Source organism: Nicotiana attenuata, chromosome 1 (genome assembly GCF_001879085.1).
Source record: "Nicotiana attenuata strain UT chromosome 1, NIATTr2, whole genome shotgun sequence".
NCBI lineage: Eukaryota > Viridiplantae > Streptophyta > Magnoliopsida > Solanales > Solanaceae > Nicotiana > Nicotiana attenuata.
The window spans coordinates 9,250,490-9,267,140 of NC_031989.1; the positions used below are offsets into that span (position 1 = coordinate 9,250,490).

Genomic DNA, 16,651 nt, shown 5'->3' on the forward strand with positions numbered 1-16,651 from the left:
ACTTACTATTATTATGTTGGAATTTGACATATGTTAAACTATTTTATTGTTATTTTTATTTTAAAATTGTGTTGTATTCATGATTCCAATTTACTTGTTTTAGTAGTGTTGGCTCACATTGCATGTTATTTTTTTTTAGTTAGAATTGATAGATTAGTTTTGTGAAATATTTGAATAATGTTATGACATTATATTTATAAATATTAATTTATTTTATCAAACATGAATTCTATGATGTTCTTACAAAACGTATATTTTTAATTTTTGTAAGAATCTAAACTAAATATTATTAATTTTAAAGAATATATATAAATTATTTTTACAATATTAGTTATAAATATATGATTACTAAACTAATATATATTCACGAAAAAAATATACATCTTAAATACCAAATATAATATCATTTATAGTTATAAAAATTTATAGGTATATATTTATTATTAACTTTTAAGTGTTGATAATTACTTAATTTAAAATTTAATCTAACTGTATAATTATACTTGTGCAACCAAACAGTAAATATGTAATTACACCGTAATTATAGTATGACAAACAAACAGGTTGTCATAATTACGTATAATTACTAGGCTGTGTAGTTAGTAGCTAGGGTAAAGAATGGTTCGCAAAACCAAAAGACTATGTTGCCCCTGGCTGAAGAGGTGATTCTTCAAAATTACCCCTGTTCGTCCCTCTCAAGTAAAGAGTATTGCGTTAAAATCCACAGGGAATCTCTCTGACTCCTCCTAACTCTTACTCCACAACAAAATCTCGTTTAGGACTCATCTTCCTTGTTCACTCTTCACTCTCTAATCAATTATCTCTGGTATATCTTTCTCTTTTCATTTTCACTTTGTAAACGAAAGAACCTTTTTTTTTTTTGGGTTTTTGAATTTGCTGAAACTGTGGTTTTTTTATCCTAATTTTTTAACTTTCTTTTTTGTCTGGGGTTTTGGGTAATGCAGGATATTAAGTAGATTTCTAAAATAGCTTAAAGTTGCTTGACGACCTTGATCGTCAAAAATTCTCAGGTAATTTTTATGGTTTTAAAATATTCAGTCGTTTGCTTACTTGTAATCAGTAATGAATGTCGAAAAACCTAATTTATGTCTGCATGTTAAATTTTTTGGTGCAATTGAAGCTTTATTTTAAAATTGATAGGAAAAAACAAAACCTAATCCCTTAATTGCAGAAATTGACTCCAAAATGAACTAATTTTTGCATTAAAATTCTTGTCTAGTGTTTGACTTAGTGCACCGTGGTAAAATATATAGGATTATATAGAGAAAAAACAGCCCCAAATTTCTTCCATTAAGTGCTTATGCCGACAAACTGAAATATGAAGGTTACTCTAAAAAGGAAACTAAATAGTGAACACTGATCAAAATTAGGCTATTATTGGAGATTTTCCATTCATTTTATAAGAAAGTTAACATGAATTTTAAGATACAAATATATGTTTAGTTCACATGAAGAATACTACATATCAAGTATTTTCTGTGCTTCTTAAATCTTAAAGTATGAACCCGGAAAATGTATGTTTTATAAGAAACCAAGAATCTTTTTTTATCCAAGATATACAAGCTTCTATGTAATCTTTTTCTTTTTTTTTTGGGGGGGGGGGGTGGGATAAGTTAAGGTTTTATTGGGAAACTGGTAAAGTTGTTGCCATATGATCAGGAGGTCAGGAGGTCACAGGTTCGAGCCGTGAAAACAACCTCTTGCAGAAATGTAGGGTAAGGCTCTGGCCCTTCCCCTTACCCTGCGCATAGCGGGAGCTTAGTGCACCGGGCTGCCCTTCTGCATAGTATGTTCCAGGTGTCGCCCTTCCTACACTGCAAGATTGTTGAATCTGGATCTATGGCTTTCTGAAATATTGCAGGGTAGTCATTCATCAAACCAGTGCTTCCTAACCACTTTTCCTTCCAAAGCTTGATATGTTGACCATTCCCTACTACAAAGTGTTTGTTCACTGAGAATTCTTCCCATAGCTTACAAATGGTCTTCCAGACTCCAACTCCATGGGGTGCTCTTGATAATTTAGTGCCCCAATGATTCAGGACTCCATGTATGGCGTTGACAACTTCCTTCCAAAGACATTGCTCCTCCTGTGTGTACCTCCATAGCCATTTCATTAACAAGCATTTGTTATGAAGCGCTACATTTTTTATGCCTAATCCGCGTTGGTGCTTTAGTAATTGCCTTAGACCACTTGACCAGATGAAATTTGTGTTCCTTGTTGTTCCCTTCCCACAGAAACTTCCTTCTGATCTTGTCAAGTTGTTTCAGGACCCTACTACTCATCGAATATAGTGACAGAGTAAGCGGGGATGCTATCAAGGACACTATTAATCAGGGTCAATCTTCCACCTATTGATATATATTGCAACTGCCATGATGCTAGCCTTTTTTTTCAAACTTTCCAATTATCCCATTCCATATAGCTTCTGATTTAAATTTGGCCCCTAGTGGAAGCCCCAGATAGGTAGTTGGGAAAGTCCCTATGCTACAGCCCAGTATTCCTGCCAATTCCTCCAGGTTATGCACCTCATTTACGGGGTAAATCACACTCTTGAGCATGTTGATATGCAAACCTGCAAGAGCTTAAAAAATAAGTAGAGTTAGGTTCAAAAAGAGCACCTGATTTCTGTCTGCCCCACAGAAAATCAGTGTATCAAAATTGCTTCTATCTTGAGTTGAGTACTTGTTAGCACTCTTGGTATCTTTAGAATATTGTAGAGAACAAGCTTAGAAAAGGAAAAATTGTATCCCTAAGTTTTCAAGATAATAACAAGGAGGTAGCCTTGAGAAACTTTCTATCATCTCCGGCTGGATGGTTGTTGAAAGGTGAGCATGGGCTTATGAAATCCCTTTTTATCATGTTTCACCGTGACTGCTCGTCCAAATCACAGGATATTTAATTACTCCCTCCCTTGAGTAGTTTAAGCTATTTATCAGAATTCTGCAACTTCTTCAAGTTCTTCATGAGGATGAATATCCTGTTTGTAATATTTGGGGAACTTTTACCATATTGATGTAGGAAACTGTGGTTCCTCTATAATCATTGAACCTAAATGATAGTGAAAAATATTTTAAGTCTTGTCATATTTTTGAGGGTGAAACAGTAGGCAAGTAGGAGGTTTTGAAGGTTTGAGAAAGCTCGACAATTTTTGGGGTTGTTTTGGATGCACATTTGAATTTTTTCTAACAGAAGTAAATTGGAAAGAGTCAATAGTTTAACAATTCCATGGAGAGTTCTTCAGGACTAACCTTTTTAAGTTAAGTCTTCATAGACCTGGTAATATTGATGTTAGTATTATCTCACTGCCACTGTTGGTGCCAAAGAGGAATCAGTCGGAGACATACGATCTTGCTCTCTTATGATTTGTGTCATTGATTCCATCAAACAAAACTTGTTTGAGGTGGCCTCTTTTTTAAATTTGGATGAGTTGCAAGTTAAGTCGAAATGCAATTCAAGTTGAAATCAAATATGAACTTAGAAATGCAAATATATTGGAAATTATGTAAATAGGACCCAGATTAAAGCATGAACGATTATCAAGTGAAAACATAAAGCGCATGGTATTAGTTCTTCAATCCCTCTTATTCTAACATCACAAATAATTAACATGTCCTTTTCGTCATCAATACTTTGATTAAGAGAGCATCTTAAATAATTTAGTAGCGAAAATTATAATACTGAACGATACATGTTTAAATTTAGGAGCAAAGTCATATGATCAAAGGAATAATAAATCTAGGAGCAAAGTCTCTTCATTTCCTTTTCGATATAGGCCTTGTTATAGTGAATGAGATTGGAAATTGCTTTTTGTACTTATGTTAATTAATTGAAGAAGGTATCATATATATTCTTTTGTGTCCAAAAGGAAAGAACTTAAGTGCTATCTCCTCCTGCTTCAATGCCAATACATGAAGTAACTTTTATTTTGGAGTTTTTTGTGTGAGATACGATGGGCTAACTTTTAGCTTTGATGATTGCTCTGTGGAGCTTTAATGGCAGTAATTCACGTTTACCTTCTGGTGTTATGTAGGGTGCTCAACAATTTGGAGTTCTTTTTCAGGCTTACCTTGAGAAATGGTAAATTTAGTTCGTTTCTCGATTCCCTTACACTGCAAGTTTTCGAATTCCTTCTGGTCTTATAAATCAGAAAAGAAAGTATATGTTTCTGTTTTATTCAGATATTTGATAAATGGAGGAAAAAACATTTATTCTTTGTTTGTATTTCTTGTTTCAATCCCATGCAGGACAACAATCTTTCTCCAGAAGACAATGACAACATTGACTGGGATACTGAAGATGAATTAGAAATACAGGAAATACAGGACACAACATTTTCCTCATGCATGGATTTAAGAACTACTGGACAGCATACTGTTAGATGTGATGGGGAGGTAAATGCTTTAAGCCTATGTTGATACCTACTGATATTTCTTGTCAAGGACATCTTTTTTTAACCCAAAAAAAGGAAAGAAAAAATAGTTCACACCATTGCATCTCAACTTATGGTCATTTTTGTTCTCTTACCTGAAGGCAAGCTCATCATCAGTACCCTGTCAGTCCAAGTTCATTCAGCAGTTTGTAGTGATGGGATTTCCTGAAGCATCTATTGCAAAAGCAATAGAGCAAAATGGTATTTGAATTTGACTAGTCTTTATACAACTAAAAATTTTGATTTTTCTTTTGTGGCATTTATGTTTATGTGACTTGGGACGCAGGAGAAGATTCAGATTTGGTGTTGGATGCTCTTTTGACATTCAAGGTGCATAATGTCTGCCTCATTGTTTTCAAACTGCTTATATTAGATTTTGTAATAGAAGGCCACTGTCTGAGGGAACGAAGATGGTTCAATCCACTCCTCATTTGGCAACCACCTTTTGTTCTTCTAATAGTTGCCTATAGATGCCACCACTTGCATAACATGGTTTATAGAGAGAAGCTCATTTACATGTTCCGAGTAAAGTTTAGATCAATCAGGGTTTTAAATGAGATGGTGACACCTATTAATGTAGAGATTGGGCCATGTGAACACTGGATTCCTAGGTGTTGACTGTGCAATAAATGATGCCAACTGTTCCTTGTCCAGTCTGCACAACTCTGTTAGCAAGCTTGAACTGTATTATGAATATGCATGACTTCTCCTTCCATTTTTTCACGAGTAATGACCCTCTAATAAACTAATACTAAACCCCCCCCCCCCCCCCCCCCACAAAAAAAAAAAATCATCTCCAATACAGAAGAAGAAAAATAGAAAAATTATGGTCTTTGCATAAATTTTAGCAGTATTAATCATACATTCATACTTTTCATTTGTCTTCGGATGTTGCAGGCCCTTGAAGACTCTCCTGAAGAACAACCCAGTGCTAGCCCTCAACCCTGCATTAATTCTGACGATAGCTCTTCTGAATACAACGAGAACTTTCTGGATGATGCGTATGAGGAAGATAGTTGGTCCTCCGACTCTGACAGCTGTAGAGTATGTTATCCTCAATCATATGCCATTCTCTATTTTTCTTTTCACTGTCTAACTGTGGCATAGGAAATATTCTATCTGGTTTCTATTTTTTCAAAAGGTACATTTAGCCATTTTTTTGATCTGGCACCTTTTTGATCTTTGTAACACGTCATTTATGTAATGCAATGTCAGTGATATGGTATTTTTGAACAACCATGGCTTCTTTTCCTACTACATTATATGAGTAATATGAGGTGGTTTAGTTTTACAAATTTGCGGACAACTACAAAATAAAATTAAAGGTATTTATGATTTTCAGCTTTGACAGTCATCAGGTTCTTCCAGTTGGAGGATGCACTAGATATTTTCATTTTTCTTTCAATGTAGGATTTGGGGAAACATAGAAGCGGTTTGTTTGGGAGTAATTTCTACAAATGAGGAGGCGGTGACCTGTAAAAGTATGCTGAAAGTTGGACGAGTGTGACTCGAAATTAAATTTTAGCTGCTCACTATTTTTGGGGCTTAAAGAACCTTTTGTTTCACGTATTTATGCATCAACTTGTACTTTTTTAACCACTTAAGATGTTTGCTGGTCCTGAATTTTGTTACAAGTTTTCTGGGCACAATTATATAAAGCTTTTCTAACATTTTCCTTTTGCAACTGTGATAGAATTCTGCTAAACAATGCTACGTGAAAGTTGAGAGCAGTTCTTCGTCTGAAAAAGAGAAGACTTTATTGTTCTTGGCAAGTATGGGATACCCCATGGAAGAGGTTTCCATAGCAATGGAGAGATGTGGTTCGTATTTTAAATAGTGCATTGTCCTCTACATAACTAATGTGATCTAAATCTTTTTATCTGATTAGACATTTAGTTTGGCTTTTGATATGTATTAGTTATGCTAAGATTTTATCAATGGCGGAAGAAATCTTATTCATGCAAGTTCTAGGTTAGATGCTACTCTGTTGAGTTCCTAGTTATGTATTTAGAAATTAGAACAATATCTGCTTATTGACACTACGATATTCCTGGATATCTTATTAGAACTGTAGCACCTTTTGTTTATTTCATTTCTAGGTTATTAATGTCCTATTCACAACTTTCTAGGTCCAGAAGCATCGGTTGCTGAATTGACAGATTTCATATGTGCTGCTCAAATGGCAAGAGCAGAAGATGTCTATCTGCCAGAAGATGTAAAGGTCTGCTTTCCCCTCGCATTATTTTGAAATGGACTCATGTGAACTAACAATCTGTCCAACTTTGTTTGCATTTATAATTGCAAATTCTCAGTATCATTTGCCATAGGATTGATGCTTTTTTCCTTCCATTGTAACAGCCAAAACTGAACCATATATTGAATGGTAGTGGTGGATACAAGAAGAGGAAGATGTACAATGAATTGTGCAAAAGAAAAAAGGCAAAGGCGATTTTTGAGGAAGAGACAATTCGTTTGCCTAAACCTATGATTGGATTTGGAGTTCCTACCGAACCAGTTCCAGCAATGGTTCGAAGAACTCTTCCCGAGCAAGCTGTTGGACCCCCATTTTTCTACTATGAAAATGTGGCTCTAGCTCCAAAGGGTGTGTGGGACACAATTTCTAGATTTTTGTATGATATTGAGCCCGAGTTTGTCGACTCCAAATATTTTTGTGCCGCCGCAAGAAAAAGGGGTTATATTCATAATCTGCCGGTTGAAAATAGATTTCCTTTGTTTCCGCTTGCCCCACGTACCATTCATGAGGCACTTCCCCTATCAAAGAAATGGTGGCCATCTTGGGATCCACGGACAAAGTTAAATTGTTTGCAAACAGCCATTGGAAGTGCACAATTGACGAATAGGATTAGGAAGGCTGTGGAGGACTATGATGGTGAGCCACCAATGAGAGTTCAGAAGTTTGTTCTTGATCAATGTCGGAAGTGGAATTTGGTGTGGGTTGGGAGAAACAAAGTTGCTCCTTTGGAGCCTGATGAAGTTGAAATGCTATTGGGATTTCCAAAGAACCATACCAGGGGAGGTGGTATAAGTAGGACCGATAGATACAAGTCGCTTGGTAATTCATTCCAGGTTAGCCTGACCTTCTTTCTTTTTTATTTCACTCATATATAAGTCTTATTATTTTCTCCCTCCTTCCCCTTTTTCTCATGAACTTGGGTTTGTTGAATATAGTGAAGCTACTCCTTTTATTGGCTTATTCAATTTCTTTTCTTTGTTAGAATAACTTTTGACATGATACTTGGATCGATCATGTCGATTAGGTTGACACTGTGGCATACCATTTGTCGGTATTGAAAGACTTGTTTCCCGGTGGTATCAACGTCTTATCACTCTTCTCTGGGATTGGCGGTGGTGAAGTTGCTCTTTATCGTCTCGGTATTCCACTAAAAACAGTGGTTTCTGTGGAAAAATCTGAAGTCAACAGGGATATTGTGAGAAGCTGGTGGGAGCAAACTAATCAGAGAGGGAATCTTATACATTTTAACGATGTGCAGCAGCTGAATGGAGACCGCTTGGAGCAACTGATAGAGTCATTTGGAGGATTTGATTTGGTAATTGGTGGAAGCCCGTGCAATAACCTTGCAGGCAGTAACAGAGTGAGCAGGGATGGGCTTGAAGGCAAAGAGTCTTCCCTATTTTATGACTATGTTCGGATATTGGACTTGGTCAAGTCCATAATGTCCAGACATAGACATTAGTAGACAAGTAGTAGGCAAGTTCTGTACTTTGTTTTTCCTTCATTTTTGCAAATTACTTTACTAAAGCCCCCATACTAATATTAAAATCCAACATTGAGAAGGGTTGGTCTTTGATAATGCAATTCTTGTGTTTACTTTTTAAGTGGTTTGCCGTGTTTCACTCTTCCCCACCTGATGGGAACATACTGGGTTTGTTGTTGTTTTTGTTGTTGTTTGCCATGTTTCACTCTCACATTTGAAGTTAATTCTGCTTGTTCATGATCTAAGTTGTCTAACTTATTTAGTAAAAACTATGAGTTGTGTCTTTTTCTTTTTCTTTTTTGATTATGTGTCTGTTTAATTTATGTCCTCCAAGACTTTTCTTTATTAAAGTTCCAGGAAAAAAGTACTTTTCTTTGTTGCTATTCTCTTATATCTTGCTTAACATTATATAGGCGCCAATAGAGGAGCTGCAATGTAATACATAGAAACAAGATTGAAATCCTGGATTTCTTTATTGCTGCATATCTTTGTTCTAGATAATAAAAACAATCACTCTCTCCTTGTTTTGCTTTTAATTCTAAACCGAAGAGATCGTGGTTCTTTCCGTGCTCAAGAATCTTACAATTTGACAGTACTTTTGAGGTATTTCAGATGACAATTTTCTCCACTTTAGTTTTTCAATCCTTGATTGGCATTTGTAAGAGAAGCATTATCTTGGTTGAAATGAGGTCTATGATTACTGTTTAGGGAACAAGTGGACAACATTGGTTTCTGCTGATCTTCACCTTGATATTTCATCGCAGTGGCATTCTGACAGTGCTGCTGTCTTATGATCTAACGGTTTTAACGACCATTGGGTTCCACTCCATCTTGAGTCTTTGTGTCCAACAAACATCTTTTAGTCATACTGAACTTTGAAAATGTCTTGACTGATATAAAATCATCCATTTATGATGTTATCGACTCATTTCTTGGAAGTCAGTTTTTTTTCCTTCTTGACAACTTTCAAACAAATCTGCACATGCTCATAGTCTCGTAGTGTATTTCTTGACAGCTTAGAAGCATGTGCAACCTCGTTAGTTATATTACATTTCAACTTCAGCATATTACTATTTGATAAGGGTTGTTTGTGTAGCTTTAGCCTCTTTTATACCATAGAATGTCTCAATCTTATTAGACCATCCTCCATGCATCTAACAAGTTTGTGTGAGAAACCAAATGAACCTCTTGGGACTAATATCAGTTGGAGAGCAACTATCATATTCTGAATTGCTTTAAATTTAATAATTTTTCGTGTTGTTTTTTCCCCTTAAAGTTCTAATCTGAATTGCTTCATCTTCTTACAGGTTATATCATCCCAACTGCCGTTACTTATGCTAGATTAACAAGTTCAAGTAAGTGGCAGGAAGCTTCTCTTTCAGGTCTTTGGATACACGTAAATTATTTGAAGCATTCTTTTCCAGCCTAACGGATAGTTTTCCCCCATTTTCTGTTCTTTCCAGAGCAGGCGTAAATGTAAATCCAACTATTGTAGTTGACAGCAGTAATAGGAGGCATTTGATTAAGCAATTGAATTCATCATCCAACTGTGCGTTGCTTTAAGAAGGTGATTTAGAGCAAGCTAGCTGAACATTCTTGACCTACGCTGTGTTCTTTTATCTTGTGTTCTGCATATCATGTGAGAGGTTTCTTGAAACTGAATGTTAATGAATTAATGAAAGAGTTGAAAGATGGCATATTTTTGCTGGTTTGTATAATTTGTTTGTCTGCAGGTTTTATGCTCATCCATAAAATCATAGAAATCATGATTGTTCATAAAATCTTGGAAACCATTTTTTTTTTTTGAATACATCAAAATCTCGAGCAAAATGTTACTGCAATATACACCCAAACATCCCCCCAACACACAAATATAGTAAGACCACTCTCATAATGAGCATGAAGGGATATATGAATTAGTCCCATCAGAATTTCATGACCATTTTGTCTGGTGACTTTGTGGTCCACTAATGTAGCGTTAAGTTTCTTGAGCATCTACAATTCATTGCTCGTTTCCAAGCTTGTTATCCTGGTTTTCAAATGCTCCACCTTCCATCATCGGTCCCTCAGGTATGTCTTAAAGTTTGTCAATTTTTATGATTCAAGCGACCTCTTCTGTTATATATTCAAATGAAATAAATGGAATAAAGTTTCTACTTTCTATGGTTCTGGTTTTACTATAATGGAATTACTCTTTAGTGCTTAATCCAACTACTACTGGTTGATTATTCTTTGTTGTCAACAAAATTGAGGGCAACAGTGAGAAGATTTTTTTTTTTTTTTTTTTTTTTTTTTTTTTTTTTTGATAAGGAGACAAAGGGGTATTCCGAGAAATGAGAAGAATTTTCTTTTCCATCATTTTTGCCTGACCAGCAGAAGATTCTACTGGTGTTATTAGTGAGGGAATTCCGAATAAGATTAAATAAGTTGTTTTCTTATAGGATCCACTGAATTAACTTTGTTGATCTATATTCTATCTAGTTAGAGTTGGATATCTTCCTTCATATAGACCCTAGTTTTGCACCTGTAAACTAGCTGAATAACGTGATTTCTCATTATTCAAAAGCATAAGCAGCCTTTGGCCAAGTTTTTTGTTTTGAACAGCAAAATTAGTAGCTTCTCTCTCTTTTTCATTCACCAACTTCAAGTTGGTAATCCTCGGGTTCGTTGAAGCAATCTTAGGAAAACCACCTGAGAAACTCTATGAAGCATCCTAGAGGCATCTGATTGTACTAGGCCTCCAAGACCCATTATAACAGTTATAGAAATAACTATAAACCACAGGCTTCTACGTTCTTCTTTGGCTTTTAAGAAGATGATAAATGTGAAATTAACTAAAATAACTGCTGACTGGTCCCAGCATAAAAAGCGCATGAAAAAGAAAAATATGATTGCAAGGTACATGATCCAGTTCAAAAATGAATCTTAAGAACCACGTGTGAGTCCCAAATTTTATATGTTTTTGAATCTTCCTTTTCCAACCAATCGTAGTTTGGAATCTTAATATTTACTTTGATACAAGAGACAGACTTGCATTCTTAATTTTTTGTATCATCTTAATTTTAAACTTAACATAAGCTCGTGTATTCGTTCCTGAGCCGAGGGTCGATTGGAAACAGCCTCTCTGCCCTTTCGGGTAGGGGTAAGGCCTGTGTACGTATTACCCTCCCCAGACCCCACCTTGTGGGACTATACTGGGTAGTTGTTGTTATAAACTCGTGTATTCTGTGATGCATGTTAGTTATATTCTGCTTGTGTGATTTTTTGTCTGAAGCTTTTTTGTCTGAAGTGATAACTATGGACTTCAAGATGGCTATGAATTTTTTACTTTGATATGAATAAGGTAGTTACTTGCTATGATTAGAGGATAATTCTGCAGAATAAATCATGATTTGCCTGGGTTTTGGTCTTCTCTGTTTTAATTTGTAATGAGTCATTGTCAGTGCTTTTTGATTCATTAGAGTTAATCTTTGAATTAGCTTAGTCTCTCATGATCATTCACTTGAATCAATGGATGTTGCCTTTATGATTAGGATCCTTTACTGATGAAGTCTGCGTGTGTTAATCATTGTATTGAGCCCCCTGTTCATGCGTTTTTACATACGCGCATCTCTTTCATGTTGTTAATTGAAAATCCTTGATGGTCAGTTCAGTCTCATAGTTCTCATTCCATGCGATTCCATGTAGTTAAAACACTTGATAGCCTTCTGTGGATAATGAAATTCGACGCATTCGTTTAGGTTGCACGCCTCCAATGGTCCTGACTAAATTTTAATTCATTTGTTTGACAGTACGTTTTAGATGTTGGCTGCCTCCAAGTGATTCTTGAGCTTATAACCTGCCACTTGGTGAAGATAGAGCTGATGTTCATCAAGTTATTTTAGAAATGTTGTATTTTAGTTATTTTTTGTGTTTTTATTTGTGTTTTTTGTCATATCTATCTCCATCTCTATTTTAGTTGTAGTACCATGCGGTTGACTCATCATATCATGAAAGATTGTCCTGACCTTAGTGCTTGACATCTTAAAAGGGTTTTTAAGTTTTTTTTACTGAATCATGTATTTATCTATCTTTTGTAGGTGGAGCAAATGAACAAAGGTAGAGAAAAGCAGTGAGACCTTACTTAAGAGTACCGATTGATTGTTGCTGAAACTTCAAATCTTTTAGAAATCTTTTATTTTCGAACATTTTCAAGCTTCTGTATGCTAATTCTTGAATTGTAAACATTATTATATATTTTGACTCTTTGGATATTACCCTTGGATATGATGGGATTATTGGAATATGATTCTGGTTAACTTCCTCAACTTATTGTTCCGTGCCATCCTGATGGGCCTTCTAGAGGCTTTGATAGAGATTGCTGCCAGGAATCAAAATGCTTTTGTTAGGAGTTTGTATTTCCTTTCTCTCGGTGGCGCAAATCAAGGGACAAGTGTACAAATAGCCATTCTCAGGGATCTTATTTAAAGATTAGCCAGTATTTGCCTTAGTGGGTCTATTGGAAACATCCTCTTTACATTCATTAGGTAAGGTTTGCATATAGACTACTCTTTTTAGATCTCACTTGTTGGGAATGTTTGTAGTTGTTGTTGTTAAGCCTTCGCGGAGAGTTACGTAACTCAAAAAATAGAGCAAAAACGTACTACTCTTAAAAGCGATATACAAAAAATACAGTTTTGCATGAGATATATACTTAATTAAGGATTAAGTATTTAACATTCACTAGAGTGCGTTGTAGACTTGTCTCTGTGTGTGTATATATATCTATCTATCTCTTTTTTCTAATGTACCAAAAAGAATATATCTTTTTCTGTAAGCTTAAAAAATAGAGAAAAATGTAAATCTCATCCGAATTCCACATTCATTTTCATTTCATTTACCTGATACCCCTTTAAAGGAATCAAAGATACAGGGGGAGGGGACCCACATTCGTTTTTCCTTAAATATTCATCCTACGGTATTCTAGCGCCTTCTCTTTGTTTAGAAAAAAGGGGAGTCTTCTCTTCACCCGCTAGTCAGTCAAACAGCAAAAAGGGTTTGATTTCTTTTCAATTTTTGTTGATAATCACCAAACCCTCTTCAGTTGTTTAATATTTTGATTTTGCGATTTCCTGTTTTGTTCGTTGTCTTCACTTTCACCCTGTTGTCCTGGCTATTTTCTTTGATTTTGCTCGACTTTTTATTGCTAAGTGAATTTTGGGGTTCTTAGTTTTTGATTTTGTTTGGATGATCTCTTACAAAACTTGTTAATACAAGGGCTCGTTTTCTTTATCTTTTAATGAATACTTCATCTGTCCTTTTTTTCTTAAATTAAGGTGACGCTGGTAATATTTGATGAGTCGAAAGAGGTTTTCTCTTTGACCAATAATTTTTTCAAACAGTTTTCATATATTTTGGTATCGACTTTATTATACTTCATTTCCTCTGTCCTATTTTGTCCCGACTCCTGAGTAAGTCTAATTCTGCTTTCATTTAATGTAGACAGTATTCTTCTTAGTGTTGAGATGCATGCCATAGTCCTGTTGTGGAATTTTGCTAAGATATATTTGGAGGGAGTAATAAGCCAACGTTCTATAAAATGCATTTTGTTTCCCTTTGTCATTACATGCATGTTTTCTCCTGTCTTTTTTTTTTTTTTTGGATAAGTCAAAATGCATCAATAAACACTAGCTCAGTATAAAAAAATATGTATAAGTGTGTATACAACTCAACTCGAGTTATTCAGAGTCGCATATCAAGTTTGCCCAGATATTAACATGGATGAACTTCAACTGCATCTGTTGGCCCTTGTTTCTCCTTCCTATTGTGTTTTTCTTGAATCTTAGTTACACTCTGCAATGTTGTTTCTGTTGTTTTTGTTCTCTGTTCTCCTTTTAGGAGTAGGGGAAGTTCTTTGGTTGTAACAGCAGGTTTTTTTCTGTATAAAGGGAATTGATATATCTTAGATCTTGAGAGCAAATTGCAAAGAGAAATAAGAAAATTGGCGGTGTAAGCAATTTATGGCACAAAATCCATTGCACAAACTGAGCTATGCTGATATTGTTAACATTCGTTACTTTGGCTCTGCATTTGTACCAGTGATTTCTCATCTAAATTGTACTTTTACTTTTAATATTTGTAGTCCTTAGAAGATGGCCGAAGGTGAGGACATTCAACCACTCGTTGTTGACAATGGAACTGGAATGGTTAAGGTTAGCTAGAAAAAATAGCTTGCAGATTTAACTTATTATCATTTAAGTTTGTTGCATTATTCCCTATGTGACATGTTAAAATATAGTGACTCATATTCTTTTTTTAAGGCTGGCTTTGCTGGAGACGATGCTCCAAGGGCTGTATTTCCTAGTATAGTTGGTCGTCCTAAACACCAAGGAGTAATGGTCGGGATGGGGCAAAAAGATGCCTATGTTGGTGATGAAGCTCAGTCTAAAAGAGGTATTCTGACTTTGAAATATCCGATTGAACATGGTATCGTCAGCAACTGGGATGACATGGAGAAAATTTGGCATCATACATTTTACAATGAGCTTCGTGTTGCTCCCGAGGAGCATCCTGTTCTTCTTACTGAGGCACCACTTAACCCCAAGGCAAACCGAGAGAAAATGACCCAGATCATGTTTGAGACCTTCAATGTGCCAGCCATGTATGTTGCAATCCAGGCCGTTCTTTCTCTGTATGCTAGTGGTCGTACTACTGGTAAGCAGAATTTCTGTTATCTTCTGGTTCTTTATTGCTTGTAATCCATTATTAATATGATTGTTGTGATTCAAAAAGGTATTGTGCTTGATTCTGGTGATGGTGTGAGCCACACTGTCCCCATCTATGAAGGATATGCACTTCCCCATGCCATCTTGCGGTTAGATCTTGCCGGTCGTGATCTTACTGATTATCTCATGAAGATTCTCACTGAGAGAGGCTATATGTTTACCACATCTGCTGAACGGGAAATCGTTCGTGATGTGAAGGAGAAGCTTGCCTATGTTGCATTGGATTTTGAACAGGAGCTTGAGACAGCAAAGAGTAGCTCATCAGTTGAGAAGAGCTATGAGCTTCCTGATGGACAAGTCATCACTATTGGTGCTGAGAGGTTCCGTTGCCCTGAGGTTCTCTTCCAGCCATCGTTGATTGGAATGGAAGCAGCAGGAATTCATGAAACAACCTATAACTCAATCATGAAATGTGATGTGGATATTAGGAAGGATTTATATGGAAATATTGTACTCAGTGGTGGCTCAACTATGTTCCCTGGCATAGCAGATCGAATGAGCAAAGAAATCACTGCTCTTGCTCCAAGCAGCATGAAGATCAAGGTGGTTGCACCACCTGAGAGGAAGTACAGTGTCTGGATTGGAGGGTCAATTCTAGCTTCTCTCAGTACTTTCCAACAAGTTAGTTTTCCTTCACTCTATTTGACTAAAGCCAAACGAAAAAAAGAAGATTTATTTTTGAATTTCCTCTTGTTAACTCTTCAAGCTTGAGGGATTAGCGCTAATTTCTAGTTAATATGCAGATGTGGATTTCAAAGGCTGAGTACGATGAATCTGGTCCTGCAATTGTTCACAGGAAATGCTTCTAAGGTTGGTGGGATCTTGAGTCCTTTATTTTTTTTATAATAACTCTTTTTTTTTTGTTGGTCTGGTCGGATTGTAGGAGGTGCATTTGAAGTGATCTTGGGAGCAGTATTTTAGTTTTGGTTGTCTTTTTGGCTTGGATGGTTTCATTATGTACTATAATCTAGTTTGGTAGTGCTTTATTTTTCCTATAAAGCAATTTTGTTGGTAAGCAGTGAAAGTGGTTGAAGAGCCGTCTTAAGAAGAGACTAACGCTTGTGTTTTATTGCTTCTCAGGTTGAGACAGTTGTGGTTATATTTCTCATGTAATCAGAGGTTTTGCAATAGTGTGGAATGTGGATTTGCTTGCAGTTTTGAACTCTATATACTAGAAGATACAGCAGAAGTGACCTTGTTCCAGTTTACGTGCTATGTTGGTAACTGAATGATAGACTTGGTGTTATTGTGCTTTATATTCCTGTAGTTGAGAGGTCGGATTTGTATGTTAGCTTTCAAGATATTATGAATATTATATGTTCATATGATGGTAATGAAGAGTGAGAGAATGGATTTATATGTAGCTTTTGATATGTTGGGAAAGGTATATGTTCATAATGGCACGAGGTTGGTGTTCTTGTCTCATAGTCAAACGTAAAATTCTTGAACCTAAATATGTTGAACTAAACTATGTCATAACTCATAAGCATTTTAACAACTCATTATTTAACGTAAGTAAAATAAGTGTTCTAGAGTTTTTAAAGGGATATACACAATTACCCCAATGGGGTTGTACAAAGTTCCAGTTGCGCCCCTTAAAAATACGGGTGTCCTATGACCCCCTGTATATATTTTTAGTGAATTAAAATACATCTTCTCGGCCCAGCTGGCACACAACTTTAGCTACCCGGCGCGTGTT

The 16,651-nt window shown here is 35.8% G+C and overlaps 2 protein-coding genes across 5 annotated transcripts; both read left to right on the forward strand.

The window, feature by feature from the left end:
- LOC109236091 (DNA (cytosine-5)-methyltransferase DRM2-like) lies at window positions 702–12,495 on the forward strand. Of its 2 annotated transcripts, none has more exons than XM_019402331.1 (14): window positions 702–826; window positions 966–1,031; window positions 4,053–4,099; window positions 4,267–4,413; window positions 4,553–4,652; window positions 4,738–4,781; window positions 5,349–5,495; window positions 6,145–6,271; window positions 6,581–6,672; window positions 6,810–7,538; window positions 7,730–8,181; window positions 9,496–9,543; window positions 9,652–9,755; window positions 12,268–12,495. In XM_019402331.1, the coding sequence occupies exons 3-11, from the start codon at window positions 4,097–4,099 to the stop codon at window positions 8,165–8,167; spliced, it is 1,827 nt and encodes a 608-aa protein (XP_019257876.1). In that variant the 5' UTR covers window positions 702–826; window positions 966–1,031; window positions 4,053–4,096; the 3' UTR covers window positions 8,168–8,181; window positions 9,496–9,543; window positions 9,652–9,755; window positions 12,268–12,495. The 2 variants fall into 2 exon arrangements, with proteins under 2 accessions (XP_019257876.1, XP_019257923.1); XM_019402378.1 differs by having other exon boundaries at window positions 9,657–9,755.
- LOC109236234 (actin-104) lies at window positions 13,118–16,355 on the forward strand. 3 transcript variants are annotated; one of them, XM_019402500.1, is made up of 7 exons: window positions 13,147–13,223; window positions 14,116–14,176; window positions 14,310–14,379; window positions 14,488–14,881; window positions 14,960–15,573; window positions 15,696–15,762; window positions 16,033–16,355. In XM_019402500.1, exons 3-6 carry the CDS (start codon window positions 14,320–14,322, stop codon window positions 15,759–15,761), a joined length of 1,134 nt encoding a protein of 377 aa, XP_019258045.1. In that variant the 5' UTR covers window positions 13,147–13,223; window positions 14,116–14,176; window positions 14,310–14,319; the 3' UTR covers window position 15,762; window positions 16,033–16,355. The 3 variants fall into 3 exon arrangements, with proteins under 3 accessions (XP_019258007.1, XP_019258045.1, XP_019258104.1); XM_019402462.1 differs by lacking the exon at window positions 14,116–14,176 and having other exon boundaries at window positions 13,118–13,223; XM_019402559.1 differs by lacking the exons at window positions 13,147–13,223; window positions 14,116–14,176 and adding an exon at window positions 13,277–13,638.

Bases quoted from the DNA above. Each gene is read 5' to 3' on its own strand.
- LOC109236091 (XM_019402331.1), top strand. The intron at 4,653-4,737 runs GTATTTGAATTT...CTTGGGACGCAG, and splicing joins AAAAGCAATAGAGCAAAATG to GAGAAGATTCAGATTTGGTG. The intron at 7,539-7,729 runs GTTAGCCTGACC...CATGTCGATTAG, and splicing joins CGCTTGGTAATTCATTCCAG to GTTGACACTGTGGCATACCA.
- LOC109236234 (XM_019402462.1), top strand. From the start codon at position 14,320: ATGGCCGAAGGTGAGGACATTCAACCACTCGTTGTTGACAATGGAACT. The intron at 14,380-14,487 runs GTTAGCTAGAAA...TCTTTTTTTAAG, and splicing joins ATGGAACTGGAATGGTTAAG to GCTGGCTTTGCTGGAGACGA. The intron at 15,574-15,695 runs GTTAGTTTTCCT...GTTAATATGCAG, and splicing joins CTCTCAGTACTTTCCAACAA to ATGTGGATTTCAAAGGCTGA.